This window comes from Monodelphis domestica, chromosome 4 (genome assembly GCF_027887165.1).
Source record: "Monodelphis domestica isolate mMonDom1 chromosome 4, mMonDom1.pri, whole genome shotgun sequence".
Lineage (NCBI taxonomy): Eukaryota > Metazoa > Chordata > Mammalia > Didelphimorphia > Didelphidae > Monodelphis > Monodelphis domestica.
Window position 1 is genome coordinate 7,027,344 of NC_077230.1, and position 15,215 is coordinate 7,042,558.

Sequence of the window (15,215 nt, forward strand, 5' to 3'; positions counted from 1 at the left end):
TCGTAGTTAGGGCGCCGCTCCTTGAGAAGCGTCCCAAAGGCATGTCGGGATCTTGGCGTTCTATTTAGTGCCGATTCCCTGGGCTCTGCCAGGCTTGCAGAGCCGAGAGATCATAACAGCGTGCCATTCAGCTCATTGGACTTCACACTCCTACCTCCAGGATTTTTAGGAGAAAGCTTCTTAACACTCGTGTGTGTGTGTGTGTGTGAGTGTGTGTGTGTGTGTGTGCGCGCGCGCATGTGCGTGTGTGCGTGTAATTTCTATTGAGAATCAAGTTTAAAATAGTCTCTATCCATATTTAGCCCGTCGGTTTCCTTATTTGTGAAATAAGTCCCTCCATCTGTAGAATTCTGCCCCTGACGGTTATGGACGAGAAAGTCGGAGGCCATTCAGAGGGAGGCTGTCCGGCACAGTGGAGAGAGACCTGGCTCAGAGTCCGAACATGTCAGCCCTCTTCTGTGGCCCTGGGCACGTTAGTGCCTCAAAGGGCTCTTTGTAGGTTCCTTGTAGGTGCTGCTTTCCTCCTCATTAGGGGTCACCGACAACAGTGACATCATTGGCCTAGACACAGTCAGGAGTGAAAGAGCATCTAGATGGCTCTGGAGTCTGGAGATGGAGGTCCCGGGTTCAAATGTGGGCTCAGACGCTTCCTAGAAGTGTGGTCTCCGAGGCGGCAGGTAGCCCCAGTTGTCCAACCCTTAATCACTCTTCTGCCTTAGAGCAGATAGTAAGATAGATAGAATATTTTCTATTATATAGATGTGTATATATGTGTGTATACATGTATATATAAAATCTATTCCCATAGAAACATGTGAAACCCGTGTGTGTGTGTGTGTGTGTGTGTGTGTGTGTGTGTGTGTGTGTGTGTATGTATGGCAAGTAAATGACACAGTACAAGACTTGCAGTTAGGAAGGTATGAGTTCAACTCCTGCTTCAGACACTCCATGTGTGACCCTGATCCAGTCACTCCTCGTCTGTGCCTTGGTTTCCTCATCTGTAAGAATGAGGATAACAATAGCGTCTACTTCCCTGTGTAGAGCACTTTAAAAACAATCCACAGTGACTTCTCTTGCCCACGATTAATAATGTGACAGCTGTGTTTTAGGACTGTTAGCCACATGACCTTTTTACCCACAATTTCAGCCCTCTAACAAGCTCTTCGCTCTTCTTTGCAGAGGATTTGCATCGCTGGTTCAGCAAGAAGAAAGCTTGTTTCAAAGCCATGTGCGGAGTGTCTGGAGGGGGGGGCTCCCCTGAAAACCTGCCCTCCAATCAGTTCACCACCGTGGACCGGGAGGCTATGTGGGCTGAGGTCGAGAACGACCCCGAGACACTTCTGCGGAGAAATGCCTCAGAGGAGGGCTACGATGTCCCTGGTGGGGCCACCGAGGCCGAAGGCGGGCTTCAGGATAACAGCGAGCACACGGAGTCGGCAGACACTAGCCTGGGACGCACAGAGAGTGAGAACACGTCCTCCTTCTCCACGCCTTCCCTCGACCCTCACGAGCTGAGCAGTGAAGACAACTGCAGCCCCCTAGACGATCTGGGCCATCCCGAGCCTCCCCCCTCGGCCTCCCTCTCCCAGGCTCCGGGCTCTAGAATGGGTGCCAAGCCGAGCCTGGTGCGCTTTGACTCAGACAAGACCCAAGCATCGGAGTCCCTGTCCAGTGAGGAGGAAGCAGACGTGCCACCAATGCTCACGGTGTCCAAGTTATTACAACAGAAGAAGGAGAAGCAGGAGAGGACCGAGGCGCTGTTTAAGCACGTGCTGTTGTACCTCCAACCCTACGACTGCACTCGTGTCCTCTACGCCTTTTCCGTGCTGGAGACAGTCCTCAAGTCCAACCCCAAAGAGTTCATCGAGGCGCTGTCCAGGACCAACATGGACACCGGCTGCACTGCCCACTGGAACCTCATTCAGAACCTCCTGGCCCGTCACCAGGAAGCTCTGGTCGGCCAAAGTTTCTACGGGAAGCTTCAGACTCAGTCGCCCACCACCTGCCCTCACTCACTTCTAATCGAGCTCCTTATTTATCTCTGCCTGAGTTTCCTGCGCTCCTACTTTCCCCGCTACGTGCAGGTCTCCCGTGGGGACGTGCTCGGCAACCAGGCTGTGCAGATCAAGAGCGTTGAGGTCCTGATCCGGATCATGAGCCAGCTGACCGCTGTGGCCAAGGCGTTTAAGGGCAAGAGCGTGGACTTCATCCAGAGCTTGCTGGAGCGCTGCCGGGTGCAGGAGTTCGTCCTCCTCTCCCTGTCCGTGTCCATGCTGAGCAGCCAGAAGCACGCTGAGCTTGTGGCCGGGGCCCCCTCGAAGCCCTCCACAGAAGAGGTGCCCTTTGAGGAGGGGATAATCACCTTTGGTCAGGACACCCTCTGGAACCCCCTGCAGATCGAGCTCCTCAAACTGCTGCAGGTGCTGATTCTCCTGGAGCACCATCTGGGGAAGGTCCAGGAAGAGCTGGAGAGCCCCTCCGATCTGTCCAAGGAGTGGCAGAAGAGCCTCAACTTTCAGCAGTCCGTGGGCGCCGCGCAGTACGTGCAACCGCACCCCATCACCTCGCAGGGGCTCTTCATCTCCGCGGTGGTGAGGGGCTTGCAGCCCCAGGGCGGCTATGGCATGCACCCAGCCTGGGTGGCCCTGGTCACGGCCTCCCTACCGTACTTCGGCAGATCCCTGGGCTGGACTGTCGCCCCGTTTGTGGTGCAGATATGCAAGAATCTGGACGAGCTGGTCCGACAGTATGAAGATGAGCTCGTGCAGCCGTCTGTCAGGTAAGGCGTGCCTCCTCCGGTGTCCTCGCCCCTCTTCCGTTATAGACTACACTATAGAGTGGCCCGCTGAGCCGGATGTAGGCGGAGCATCACTCCAATATCCTTGCTCTTCCATCATAGACTGTACTATAGAGTGGCCTGCTGAGCCAAGGAGGCGGAGCTTTACTCCAATATCCGGAGTCCTCGCCCCTCTTCCGCTGAGCCAGATATAGGCGGAGCTTTACTCCAATATCCTTGCTGGCTAAGACACGTGTCCTGGCCTCTCTTCCATCATAGACTGTACTATAGAGTGGCCTGCTGAGCCAAGGAGGCGGAGCTTTACTCCAATATCCGGAGTCCTCTCCCCTCTTCCGCTGCGCCAGATGTAGGCGGAGCATCACTCCAATATCCTTGCTGGCTAAGACACGTGTCCTGGCCTCTCTTCCATCATAGACTGTACTATAGAGTGGCCTGCTGAGCCAAGGAGGCGGAGCTTTACTCCAATATCCTTGCTGGCTAAGACACGTGTCCTGGCCTCTCTTCCATCATAGACTGTACTATAGAGTGGCCTGCTGAGCCAAGGAGGCGGAGCTTTACTCCAATATCCGGAGTCCTCTCCCCTCTTCCGCTGCGCCAGATGTAGGCGGAGCTTTACTCCAATATCCTTGCTGGCTAAGACACGTGTCCTGGCCTCTCTTCCATCATAGACTGTACTATAGAGTGGCCTGCTGAGCCAAGGAGGCGGAGCTTTACTCCAATATCCTTGCTGGCTAAGACACGTGTCCTGGCCTCTCTTCCATCATAGACTGTACTATAGAGTGGCCTGCTGAGCCAAGGAGGCGGAGCTTTACTCCAATATCCGGAGTCCTCTCCCCTCTTCCGCTGCGCCAGATGTAGGCGGAGCTTTACTCCAATATCCTTGCTGGCTAAGACACGTGTCCTGGCCTCTCTTCCATCATAGACTGTACTATAGAGTGGCCTGCTGAGCCAAGGAGGCGGAGCTTTACTCCAATATCCTTGCTGGGTAAGACACGTGTCCTGGCCTCTCTTCCATCATAGACTGTACTATAGAGTGGCCTGCTGAGCCAAGGAGGCGGAGCTTTACTCCAATATCCGGAGTCCTCTCCCCTCTTCCGCTGCGCCAGATGTAGGCGGAGCATCACTCCAATATCCTTGCTCTTCCATCATAGACTGTACTATAGAGTGGCCTGCTGAGCCAAGGAGGCGGAGCTTTACTCCAATATCCTTGCTGGGTAAGACACCTGTCCTGGCCCCTCTTCCATCATAGACTGTACTATAGAGTGGCCTGCTGAGCCAAGGAGGCGGAGCTTTACTCCAATATCCAGAGTCCTCGCCCCTCTTCCGCTGAGCCAGATGTAGGCGGAGCATCACTCCAATATCTGGGCTGTGTAAGACACGCGTCCTGGCCCCCTTCTATTATAGACTGCACTATAGAGTGGCTCGCTGAGCCAGATGTAGGCAGAACATCAGTCTAATATTCCTGTCAGGTAAGGCGCGCAGCCCTCGCCCCTCTTCCATTATAGAGTGACCCGCTGAGCCATGGAGGCGGAGCTTTACTCCAATATCCGGCTCCTCGCCCCTCTTCCCTTATAGACTACACTATGGAGTGGCCATGTAGGCGGAGCATCACTCCAATATCCCTTGGGTCTTGTCGCTGTCCAGCCTGGGAATGGCAGGCTTTGAGTTATTGACTAGCTCCTCACCCCTGACAGACCGTTACTGCTGACGGCTGATCCATGAGCCCGGAAGAGAACTGAGCACGTCAGTCCTGGGCGCTCGTGAGAGGAAAGCATTTTAAGTGACACGAACACATTCCAAGCAGTGATTCTTGTCGCAGTTGTCTCTCGACGCCTGCAGAGCAGCCGGCCATTGCAATCCTCCATAGGGAGGACACATATTAGCTACCCTGATTTTAGAAAGGATGAAAGTGAATCTCTGAAGGCCACAATGACTTACTTGTGATCTCACAGGTAAATGTGACGGGAAGATCAGACATTTCCGATGACAAGCGTCTTGACTCTAAATCTCGCCAATCAAGTAGCTTTGACCTGCCATGGCCTGTGGAGCCCACCAAGAAATCTTGCTGCCAGGGACAGCGGGGCAGCACAGTGGATGGAGAGCCAGTCCTAGAGACAGGAGGTCTTGGGTTCAATTCTGGCCTCAGCCACTTCCTAGCTGTGTGACCCTGGGCAAGTCACTTAACACCCATTGCTTAGCCCTTACTGCTCTTCTGCCTTGGAGACAATACACAGTATTGATTCTAAAGTAGAAAATAAGGATTTAAGAAAGAAAGAGAAAAAGAAAGAAAGAAAGAAAGAAAGAAAGAAAGAAAGAAAGAAAGAAAGAAAGAAAGAAAGAGAGAAAACTTGCTGCCATGACCACTCCCCTCCCCCCAACTCCCAACCTCTTTTGAAGTCAGAGGAAAGGAAATGGGGGATGAGTCAGGGAGAGGCAAAATAACAGAGGAAAGAACCCATAGCATACCACAAGCTTTGAGGTAAATAGCAGGTTCTACTTCATCTTCTTCATGGTATCATTTTGTCTGCATGCCATTTTCAGCACGTGCTTCTTTTTTGACTTCCATCTTAGAATTAATACTGTCTTGGGCTAGCCATTGGGGATCAAATGAATTGCTGGGACTTCCAGTCTTTAGGCCTGGCTTTCGAGCCCCCTAGCTGCCCCCTCACCTATGATTTTTAAAAATCAATTTGAAACAAAAGACATAAATGACATATTCAATGATATTCAATGATACTGAGAAATTTCGCAATGGATTATATAATGTCTTTTAGGCTTATAAATGGAATCACATAACCTTTATGATTTTATGTATAAAAATTCTTAAAGCAATCTCCAAGCACTAATGATGAAAAATACCCCCCATCTCCAGAGAAAGAACTGATGAGGTCTGACTGCAGACTGAGATAGACTATATTTCACTTTCTTTCTTCATGATTTTTGTTTGTTTGAATTCTCTTCTACAAAATCACTAATATATAAAAATGTTTTGCCTTATTGCACATGTAAATCTATATTAGATTGTTTACTGCCTTGGGGAGGGAGCAGAGGTGGGTAGAATTTGGTACAAACTTTTAAAAAGGTTGGATTTATTATTATTATTTATTTTATTTTATTTTTTATTATTTTTTTATACTTTTATTATTATTAACTGAGGAAAAAAAATAAAATATTAAAAAATAACGCCTATTTATCACCTTTTCTCCCCAGCATGCCCTGTAAGAGGGAGAACGTTTCACCAGATTACCCACTCATGCTCTTGGAAGGACTAACAACTATAAGTCATTTCTGCCTCCTGGAACAGCCACCCAACCAAACCAAAATGGTAATTCTTTTCTCTCACTTCAAGAGGCAATTCGTGATACTTTATCTTTCCTTCGTTGGGTTGTCTTGCTTCAGAAATCAGTCGGGTTGGCATTTTTTCGTTAGAACTGTGATTTACATTCATGCTTTTATAATGCCGCGCCTGACCCAGAGTAGGCACGTAGTAATGGTTGAAGTTGCCTGTGTATCATTGGAGATGACCAAATGGAAGCTATTTGACTGTTACTCTATGTACCCACCTAGTAATATCATAGATTAGATTTTATCCTACATACACTATATAGTATAGATTTATTAATATTTCAAAATTCGAGCCTTCCAGCAATCGCATCAGATAAGGCAGGCCAAGTGTCCATATTCTCGTTTTATGAAGGACGAAAATGAGAATCAAAGATGTTGGGTGATTTTCCCCTGTTGCCCCACAGCTAGTGAATTCTAGAGGTGGGATTTGCTACCAGGCCCAGTTCTCTCTCCACTGCGCCATGCTGCCTCTGTCTCCCAAAGATGTGGGATTTCATCTCACTTAGATTAGACGACGTCTGAAGAGGTTTTTAGCTCTGAGATGTGGTGTTTCCGTGCCCTTGACTAATTCTGTTTCACTAAGACTGAAATCAAGAATAAAAAGTCCGACGTTTAACTGTAACTGATTTTTAAGTGTATGTTCTTCAGTGAGAGCAGTGTGATGGAGTGGAAAGAGAATGGACTTGGAAGCCCAGAAGACCTTGGGCAAGTCAGCTGACCAGTCAATACTGCAGGTCATTGGTGCTTCCATCAGGATCCCTGCCGACTCCAGATTGGCTGCGTTTAAAATGCTCCAGGCCCTTTCTTGTACACGCATCTACTCTAATGCCTGCTCCCAATAGGAATCGTAAATGTAGGGCTGCAAGGGGTCCTCCGCTTACACTTGGGCCCCTCCGCTTCCTAGATAGGAAAGCCGAAGCTCGGCTTACTTGTCTGGGTGAGTGACTTGCCCCGAATCACAGAAGTAGAAGTTGGTAGAGAAAGTCTTTGTAAACCCCGGGACGCCGACCCAGAATCATTTCATCACCGTCTACCAACGTAGGAAAAGCTAATCTCTCTCAGAGAATGGAAAGGGGAAGGAAGGCTGCCCAGGCCTGAATCCAGAATAAAGACGACCAGCCGTAGCGCTTCACCTGCTTGAATGCGTTCACTAGCTTCCATTAGGGTGATGGTGTCATTATCGTGCAGAAGTATAGGCCAGCCATTTACAGAAAAGGGGTAACTCTCGGCCAGTAATTTTGTGAATTTTGCAAATGTGTGTTTAGTCAACGAATATGTACGTCAGGCAAAAGGGAATCGAACGATTTAAGGAAAGAGCAGTAGCAGCGCATGAGGAGAGTGGCTAGCAAAGCTCTGTTTCTACTTAAGAAGGAAATAGCCCGGGTGTCCATAAGCCTTCTTGCTCCCTCGCCCCATGGGAAGCCTCGTGGTGTGGCTCCAGAACGACCCGCGGCTCAAGCTTAGCGCCTCCAGGCAAAGCTGCTGTGGCACTGGCAGACAGCTGAAGGGGTGCCACAATGGTGGCGTGGGCCGTTGGGAGGATGAGGGAGCTGGGAGGCTTCCTTGGAACTGTGCCACAGTGAGTAAGGAGGGGGGGTTGTGGCTAGTTCACCCTTAGCAGGCATGCTCATGGGCTGCCTTGGGGGCTGAGGCTAACCCAGCCAGACGGCACAGGGCTGTGGGCAAAACTCTCCCCGACTCGGGGCACTTAACCCGCTAGGAAGGAGCTCTGGAGCGAGGCTGTGAGGGGACGCGTCACTCGATGTCCGTGTCCACACACGTGATTTTTGCTTCTTGTAGTCAACTTCTGTAAGCGACCCCATCAACCTGAGAAATGCCAAGAACGCTATTTTGGAAGAGTTGCCTCGAATGGTTAACACCATGTCACTTCTATGGAGCGTCATTAGAAAAGAAGAAACCCAGAAAAGACAAGCGGATTTCTTTGGATCTCCTAAAGGATCGTCTCTCGTTTACTTTAAAGCCACCAAAGTAAGAAATATTTCCAAATGTTGCTCCTCTTCTTTCTTCTCTCTCTTGCTTTTCTGCATCTCTCCTTCCTTTAAAAAAAATAATAATCGAAATAATCACTGAATTAAAATGTAGCCAGTGACTGAGAAACTCCTGGTTTTTGTGGTGAATCTTTGTTAGTCTAATAGAGCAGTTAGATGGGACAGGAATTGATAGGCTCCCCAATTACTCCTCCCACCTCCCACCCCCCTTCTTACCTTTAAAACCCAATTCAGGCTGAAATATCAGCCAAAGAGAAACCAGTTCCTGACCTCATTATTGCTTTGAGAAGTCAGTCAACAAACGGGGCCAAGTCTATGCGAATGAGTGAGGCGGAAACCCAACCCCGGCCTATAGACCATGTGGAACTTTGGATGCCCTTTTCTCCCTCAAGCTTCTCTGTGGAAAGCCTGAAACAAACCTTTCCTTCTGGCTACAGACCTGTCTGCTCAGCTTTCTTTTAAACATTATTGAAACACTGGCCTTGCTGGGCTGCACGTTGGTGGTCATTCGTTCAGGCACGTTCAACTCCTCGTAGTCCTTTTCGGAGTTTTCTCAGTGGTCGCCATTTCCTTCCTTCCAGCCGAGGAGACAAGGCAGTCAGGGGCAAGTGCCTTGTCGAAGGGTCACACCCTGGTAAGTGTCTGAAGCCAAATTCAGACTCACAAAGACGAGTCTTCCCGGCTCCAGACCCAGACTGTGCCCGAACAGCCCAGAGGTATTACTAGAAATGGACTCGGGACCCTGCAAAATTACTGAATCCCCACCACCAGCCCTTCCCACCCTTCTGCCTCAGAACCAATAGTAGTGATTAGGCCGGGAGGGAGGGAGGTGCTTGGGAGGAGGTCGCTGAAGCGCATCTTCTCCAGAGATGGGAGAGAGAATAGTAAAGTGACCGCACGAGTGGCCGGACAACCTGCTCCCTACTCCAGCCTTATTCAGTGCCAGCTGGACTCCTTGGTGTCAGCCCTCCCCAATGGCCTCTCTCCTCAGCCCAGGCCTCACTGCTCAGCCAGCCCACCTCCGGCCATTGCTTTTCCTCAGCTCTTGACTTAGGACAGCATTCCTCTCTTCTCCCTTCTTCCCCGCCCCTAAAAGCGCGTGTTTCGCCCTTTTACTGTGCCCGGAGAACTCACTCTCTGCATTCAGACATCCCGTGACTCGGCGCGGTTTATCTTTGGCCCTTTTGTGATTAGAACCTTAGAAACCCTCCAGAGAAAACCCAGCCCGAAAGCTGCTCGGGAGCAGCCCCGCCACGGTGCTGGCGCCTCGTACCCGGAGCTGCTTTGGAGCGGTCCATTGGCATTCCTTTTATCATACTCTCCATGGTTGGTCAGCACCCCATAGGCCAGCATTGGTGAAATGCTGGGATCCCTCCCTAGCCGGAGACCCCCGCCTAGGTGAGAGCACTTGCATCCGTGTCAGTCGCTGAGCCAATCAGCGGCCAGGTTACTGAACACAGGGCTGCGGTTGGTCGCCTCTCATTCCATCAGCCAATAGTGTGCCAGACTGCATTTCCCTTGGGTACAGTATAGTATTCATGAGCAGAATCCCACAACATAGAAGAAACTCCACATCCCAGAATTACATCGATGTATTGCTTTAAACCTGCAATAGTGTAGCAGGGATGAGTGCACCTTGATAGAGTGAGGGACGACTGTATTGTGCAGGGGGTGGGGGAGCTGCTCCCTTCCCCCCTCTGCCCGGGCACCCCAAGTGAGCCCTTCCTCCCTGGGGGTAAAGGGGGGCAGGGGGTGCACACAGGCAGCTCAGAGTTGCCCTTTGGCCATGTGAACTCAAAAAAGGTCACCAACACTGCGAGAGACTCTAGAATTTCCTGGAGTGTAGACCAAATTATTCTCATTGCACCATACTGGACGTCAAAGATGCGGCTGCAATAATACCGCACGTTACTCAATTTGAGATAAATAAGGCGGAAGTCATCCCCAAAAGCATAACTAAGTTGTGCCATGCACGCTCCTACAGAAAGCCTTCCCAAGCACGGGTTCACACAGATCTCTCTCGGCTGGGCTCACACACAATTTCTTCTTAGTTTTCCTGGGTGTGCCTTGAAAAGTGGAAGTCCGCCTGTTGAGAGGAAGGAGGTCAAGGGAAAAGAACTGATCTTTTCTCTCTCATCGTTGCCCCTCGGCTTGATTCCCAGGCTAGTAGAATCAACTTCAACTTATCTGCAAGGGTCTGAACGGAGAGCTCGAGAGGAGGCCGAGCTGGGTTTCTCCATCATTTACGAGTCGAAACCTCCCCCTGGTAGAGAAATTTGAAAGGTTTCCACGGGATAATAGTTGAGCATGATTCTCACTATGTAATAATGTTCTTTTTTTCTAGACCATAAGACAAAAAGTTTTAGATTTCTTGAACCCTCTGGGAACTCAGCTTGGGGTCCAACTGACAGCAGCCGTGGCAGCCGTGTGGAGCAGAAGGAAAGTCAAGCATCATAGTAAGGTAAAGCTAAACAACTCATGAAAGAGGAATATCAAAATCTGCCCGGATAAGTGCTGTACAACAGAGCTTGGGATACCTGCCCTTCTCCTGCTGATCATGCAGTTAACGGTAGGGGAAGCTCTGGAAATGGTGAGGGAGAGCTCTGAAGTAAAAGCCTGGACCTAGACAGGAGCCCTGGTCAGGAACGAGAGTCCAGAAGTGAGCTTCAGAATAAAAAAGGTGTATCCATCTGCGTGTAAGTCAGATGACGTGGCCCAGGAGACAGTGTGTGCAGGTGGGACCCAGCCTCCCAGAGGAGAGTCAGGAGACTCGGAGAAACCATTCTCTGGAGGGCGGTCGAGGGGTTGGAAAATGAGGGTTTGAGAAGAGTCACTGACAGAACCGGGAAGACACAGATCTTTCAGGAAGCCATTTCAGCCTGCAGACCAGCTTTGAATTGTAATGGTTCAGCCTGGAAAGAGAGGAGGCAATCCGCTGTGGCCCTTTGGAGAGCGCTGCTAGAATGCAGAATAATGGGTCTGACCACCAAGGAACAGCATCCGGAAGGACCAGCCCTGCCACCTATTTTGTCCCTTCCCTGACCCCCTACCCATAGAAACCTGCAGGCAAGCCATCACATCCTGGCCTATGCCAGGAGCCAATAAGGGCCTCAACCCCAGAATTTCCTGTCGCTCCCCCTCCTGACATATGCCAGGAGCCAGTAAGACCCCCGCCCCAGGAGTTCCGGTCAAGTTCCTGTTCACTCCCCCTCCCCAGGAATCACTGTGCACTCCTCCTGCCACAAAAGTTCCTGGTCACTCCCCTCCCCAGGAATTCCTGTGCACTCCCCCTGCCACAAAAGTTCCTGGTCACTCCCCCTCCCCAGGAATCGCTGTGTACTCCTCCTGCCACAAAAGTTCCTGGTCACTCCAGTGTATAAAAGGGCCTTCAAGCCCCAGACTCGGGGCCCAGCCATTGTTAGAGTGCGGAGCCCAAACTGCAGTCTGTTTACTAACCTCCCTCCTGTGAGTGACATCGTTGGTCACTGTTTCATCCTTGGGACCGATTAAGCGGGCACTTCAGTACCCTCCAGGGAAGTCTGCAACCTTGGTAACCACATTTTATGATGGAATCCGTTTCCTTTCTGGCTCTAGGCCTCTTACGCATTTCGAAGCATTTTCTGGGATGGGGCTGTAGGTTTCACAGACTGCCAAGGAAGCCCCTGACATGGGAAAGAACCCTCGAAGAAACCGGCCGTAAACTAGCCGCCCGCAGCAAGCCGATCGGGACCCAGAAAGGACACGTGGCTGTTGTGTCACAGTCTGGGAGCCAGAGGGGGACCCGCCTTCCTTGTCTGGGGAGCGAGACGTGGGTTTCACTTTGAACGTAGTGTCTTCAGTGCTCTGGGGAGGAGGAGCTTTTCCTGGTCCCCTTTCACCCTTCTTCTCGGTCTGCTTGTATTTGTCACAGATCGTCCCGGTGGCCAGTCCCTCTCAGCTGACTCTGGTGGATTTGATTTCATCGCTCAGTACGTTGAAAACGGACACAATATTGTACCTGGTGAAAGAAGTGGTCAAGAAACCACCACAGATCAAAGGAGAAGAGGTAGATCATGCATGTGATACTCACGTATTGATTATTCCGGAAACGTGTTTGTCCCTAGCACGGAGCTCTTTCCTTTACAGTGAAACTTGAACCAGTTAGTTGTTCTGCATTTTTTTAACCTTTACCTTCCGTCTTAGAATTGGCGCTAAATATCTGGAGGACAGCTAGGGGGCTCAGCAGATAGAAAGGCAGATCAGGAGTCTCAGTGGTCCTGGGTTCAAATGTGATCTCAGATACTTCCTAGCTGTGTGAGCTGGGCTAGTCTTTAACCTTTTGCCTAGCCCTTACCACTCTTCTGCCTTGGAATCAGTACAGTATTGATTCTAAGACAGAAGGGAAGGGTTAAAAAAAAAAAAACCTTAAGTATCTGTTCCAAGGCAAAAGAGCAACAAGGGCCAGGCAGCTGGGGTTAAGTGACTTGCCCAGGGTCACTTGGCTAGGAACTGTCTGAAGCCATATTTGAACCCAGGCCTGGCTCTCCACCTCTCCTGCATTTTTCTTCATCTTCAAACTAGAAAGGTCTCTTGTCTGAATTGCACGTCTTTTGGGGACTGTGTATGGAAGGTATTTAATGCAAAGAACACTTTCAGTCAGGGAGCTGCAATCCCTCTATGCTACAGTGCTGTGCAAATAGTTCATGGCGGATCATTGTACCTTTTACGTATTCCTCCCAGCCTGTTTCTTTCCTTGGATAAATTTGTCTTTTGTTTATAGATTTCACACTTCCAGTCAATGTGACGAGCACACACAATTTTCATTCTCTCGTCATACCAGACCTTAAGTCTGTTAACACTTTTTTCCTAAAGGCTTTTACATTAAGCTAAAATGTGCTAACAAAGTATGTCGATATTGTGAAAACACAATGCAGGACGGCTAATTAGGTGTCCATGAGCTGTCTGCCATATTAAAAACGAATTTTCCCAAAAACCTAAATCTGTTTCAGTTCTGAAACAATCTCTCTCAGCCAGTTCTTGAAGGAATTTCATTGTTCACTGAAACTTGATTGACTCCTGAAAGCACAATTTATTCTTGGCCATACTTTATAGAGCTGGCAACCATTTCTTCCTGTCAGACAATAGCAGTCTGCATTTCTCTTGTTCCACACTGCTCCTAGCCCCAGGCCCCCAGATGGGAGGTCCTAGGTTCAAATTTGTCCACAGACACTTCCCAGCTGGGTGACCCTGGACAAGTCACTTGACCCCCATGGCCTAGCCCTTACCACTCTTCTGTCTTGGAGCCAATACACGATATTGATTTCAAGATGGAAGGGAAGGGTTTAAAAACATTTCTAAAAATAATAATAATTCAATACGGCACTGTCTTCCCCCCTTAGTTCCTGTAGATCTGTTCAGTTTTCACACTTATCCTCAATCCCAAGCTGCTTTACCTGCTGTCTTCAGTTTGTCTCTGAAGCCATTCAATGCTACAAAGAATAATTCAAACATTTTATTTTTTTCCCTAATTCCATGTGTCAACATGGTCTGTAGGAAGACCCCAAAGTTGTCCTGGTTCCCTGTTCCCACTACCCTGAAGGGAACCACAGTCCACGTCAGGTGGGAGCTGAGCCCAATCAGAAGTTGAGTGACTCTGGGACAGTAGGTAGCGCATCAGTCTCCCAAGGTGAAGGTCCTGAGTTCAATCCCGATCCTGGGAGAGACTTTGGATGGGGTTTAGCTCCCACCTGAAGTGGATTGTCATCCCCCCACTCAGCTATCAACCCATGCAGAGTCCCCTGACTGACAGCTCCAGGAACAAAAGAATTTGGGGAGGGACAGGAAATAGGATCCATTGACATCACCATAGCTACCAGGAAATGGGAATGATACCATCTAGCTGGGAAGAGGAATGGGAGCCCCTGGGGCGCCTACATTACAATGGGTGCCAAAAGGAGGATCCTGGCCCTGGGGGGGTCTTCTGGGGAGCTGGCCAGATACCTTTTGCCTTTTTATGGAGAATTCCCTCCCTCTGGCCAGATGGAACACTTAGCAGAACAATGCAATCTTTGTATGATGAAATAGGGTAGAGAGAGCAAAACCAGAGTGCCTGGGCTGCCTAGAGACTTACTTGGCCCAGCACTCCCTGGGTTTTTCCGGCTTCCCTGTGGCTGCTAAGATAAAATGGAAAATCTTTAGCTTCTTCACAGTTCTCAACGGGGAATCTAGAAGCCTCCAAACTTGTAGCCTAGTAAGATTCAAGGACCCCCAATTTACTTAAGCTTAAAAAGGAAAGGATTGTAAAGCATTATTCCTGTCTGGGACTCCTCCCTTTCCTTTGTTACCATTGTAAAGTCAATCAACTGTCCCTCTCATCCTCAGTTCCCATGTTCCCCTAGAAAGGTATTTAAAGCTCCCCAACTTAATGACTCTTTGGAGTTGTCATCTAGCATGGTGGCCCTCCCAGGAGTTTGGTGATGGAGCTGCCACAGACTGGGGACTCTGCATGGGTTGATAGCTCACAGCTCTGCCAGGAGGCCCAATTTTAGCACTAAACTCTTTCCCTTAATTAAAGAGTGGTTTTTCTGACTATTTTTTGTCCCAGTTAACACAGTCTAGACTTGACATACCTTTCCATCCTTTTTTGGTATAGTCTCATTGCAGCTTTAGGCAGATGGCCAGTGTTAATCAACAGGCTCATTCACTGCCCCCTCCTAAATTCTTGGAATCCTTCTCTTCCTTGAGTTCTCAGCTCACATCCCCCTCACCTCCTTGGGGAAGCATTGCCCGATTTCTCCCCTGCCTGCCCCAGCCAGCCAGTCTTTAAGATCCTCTCCCACTCCCTCTCACCTTACATTATTTGGATGAGATACCCATTCTCTTTTTTAGACTCTGAGGAGTATTTTGTTGGCCTTTCCTGCCTGCCCTGGGCCTGCAGAGTCGTTGGCTCTAAGCCAAGGCACTCCAGAGTTTAGGTTTGAGAGGGGCCAAATGAAGTACTCACCCTGTTTACCCAAGGAGGAGGCTTCCTTTGCCTAATCCTGCAAGAATGTGCTTCAGGGATACACAAGGCTGGGGCAGCCTGG

General features: G+C 49.7%; 1 protein-coding gene across 2 annotated transcripts in view; it reads left to right on the top strand.

Moving 5' to 3' along the window:
- The window catches only part of DOP1B (DOP1 leucine zipper like protein B), a 130,312-nt gene that overhangs the window by 81,708 nt on the left and 33,389 nt on the right, over positions 1-15,215 (top strand). For both annotated transcript variants that reach the window (XM_007493149.3, XM_007493150.3), the window contains exons 19-23: positions 1,180-2,779; positions 6,008-6,122; positions 7,943-8,131; positions 10,496-10,612; positions 12,062-12,196. In XM_007493149.3, coding sequence (XP_007493211.2) covers positions 1,180-2,779; positions 6,008-6,122; positions 7,943-8,131; positions 10,496-10,612; positions 12,062-12,196 — 2,156 coding nt within the window. The remainder of the gene's footprint in view (positions 1-1,179; positions 2,780-6,007; positions 6,123-7,942; positions 8,132-10,495; positions 10,613-12,061; positions 12,197-15,215) is intronic.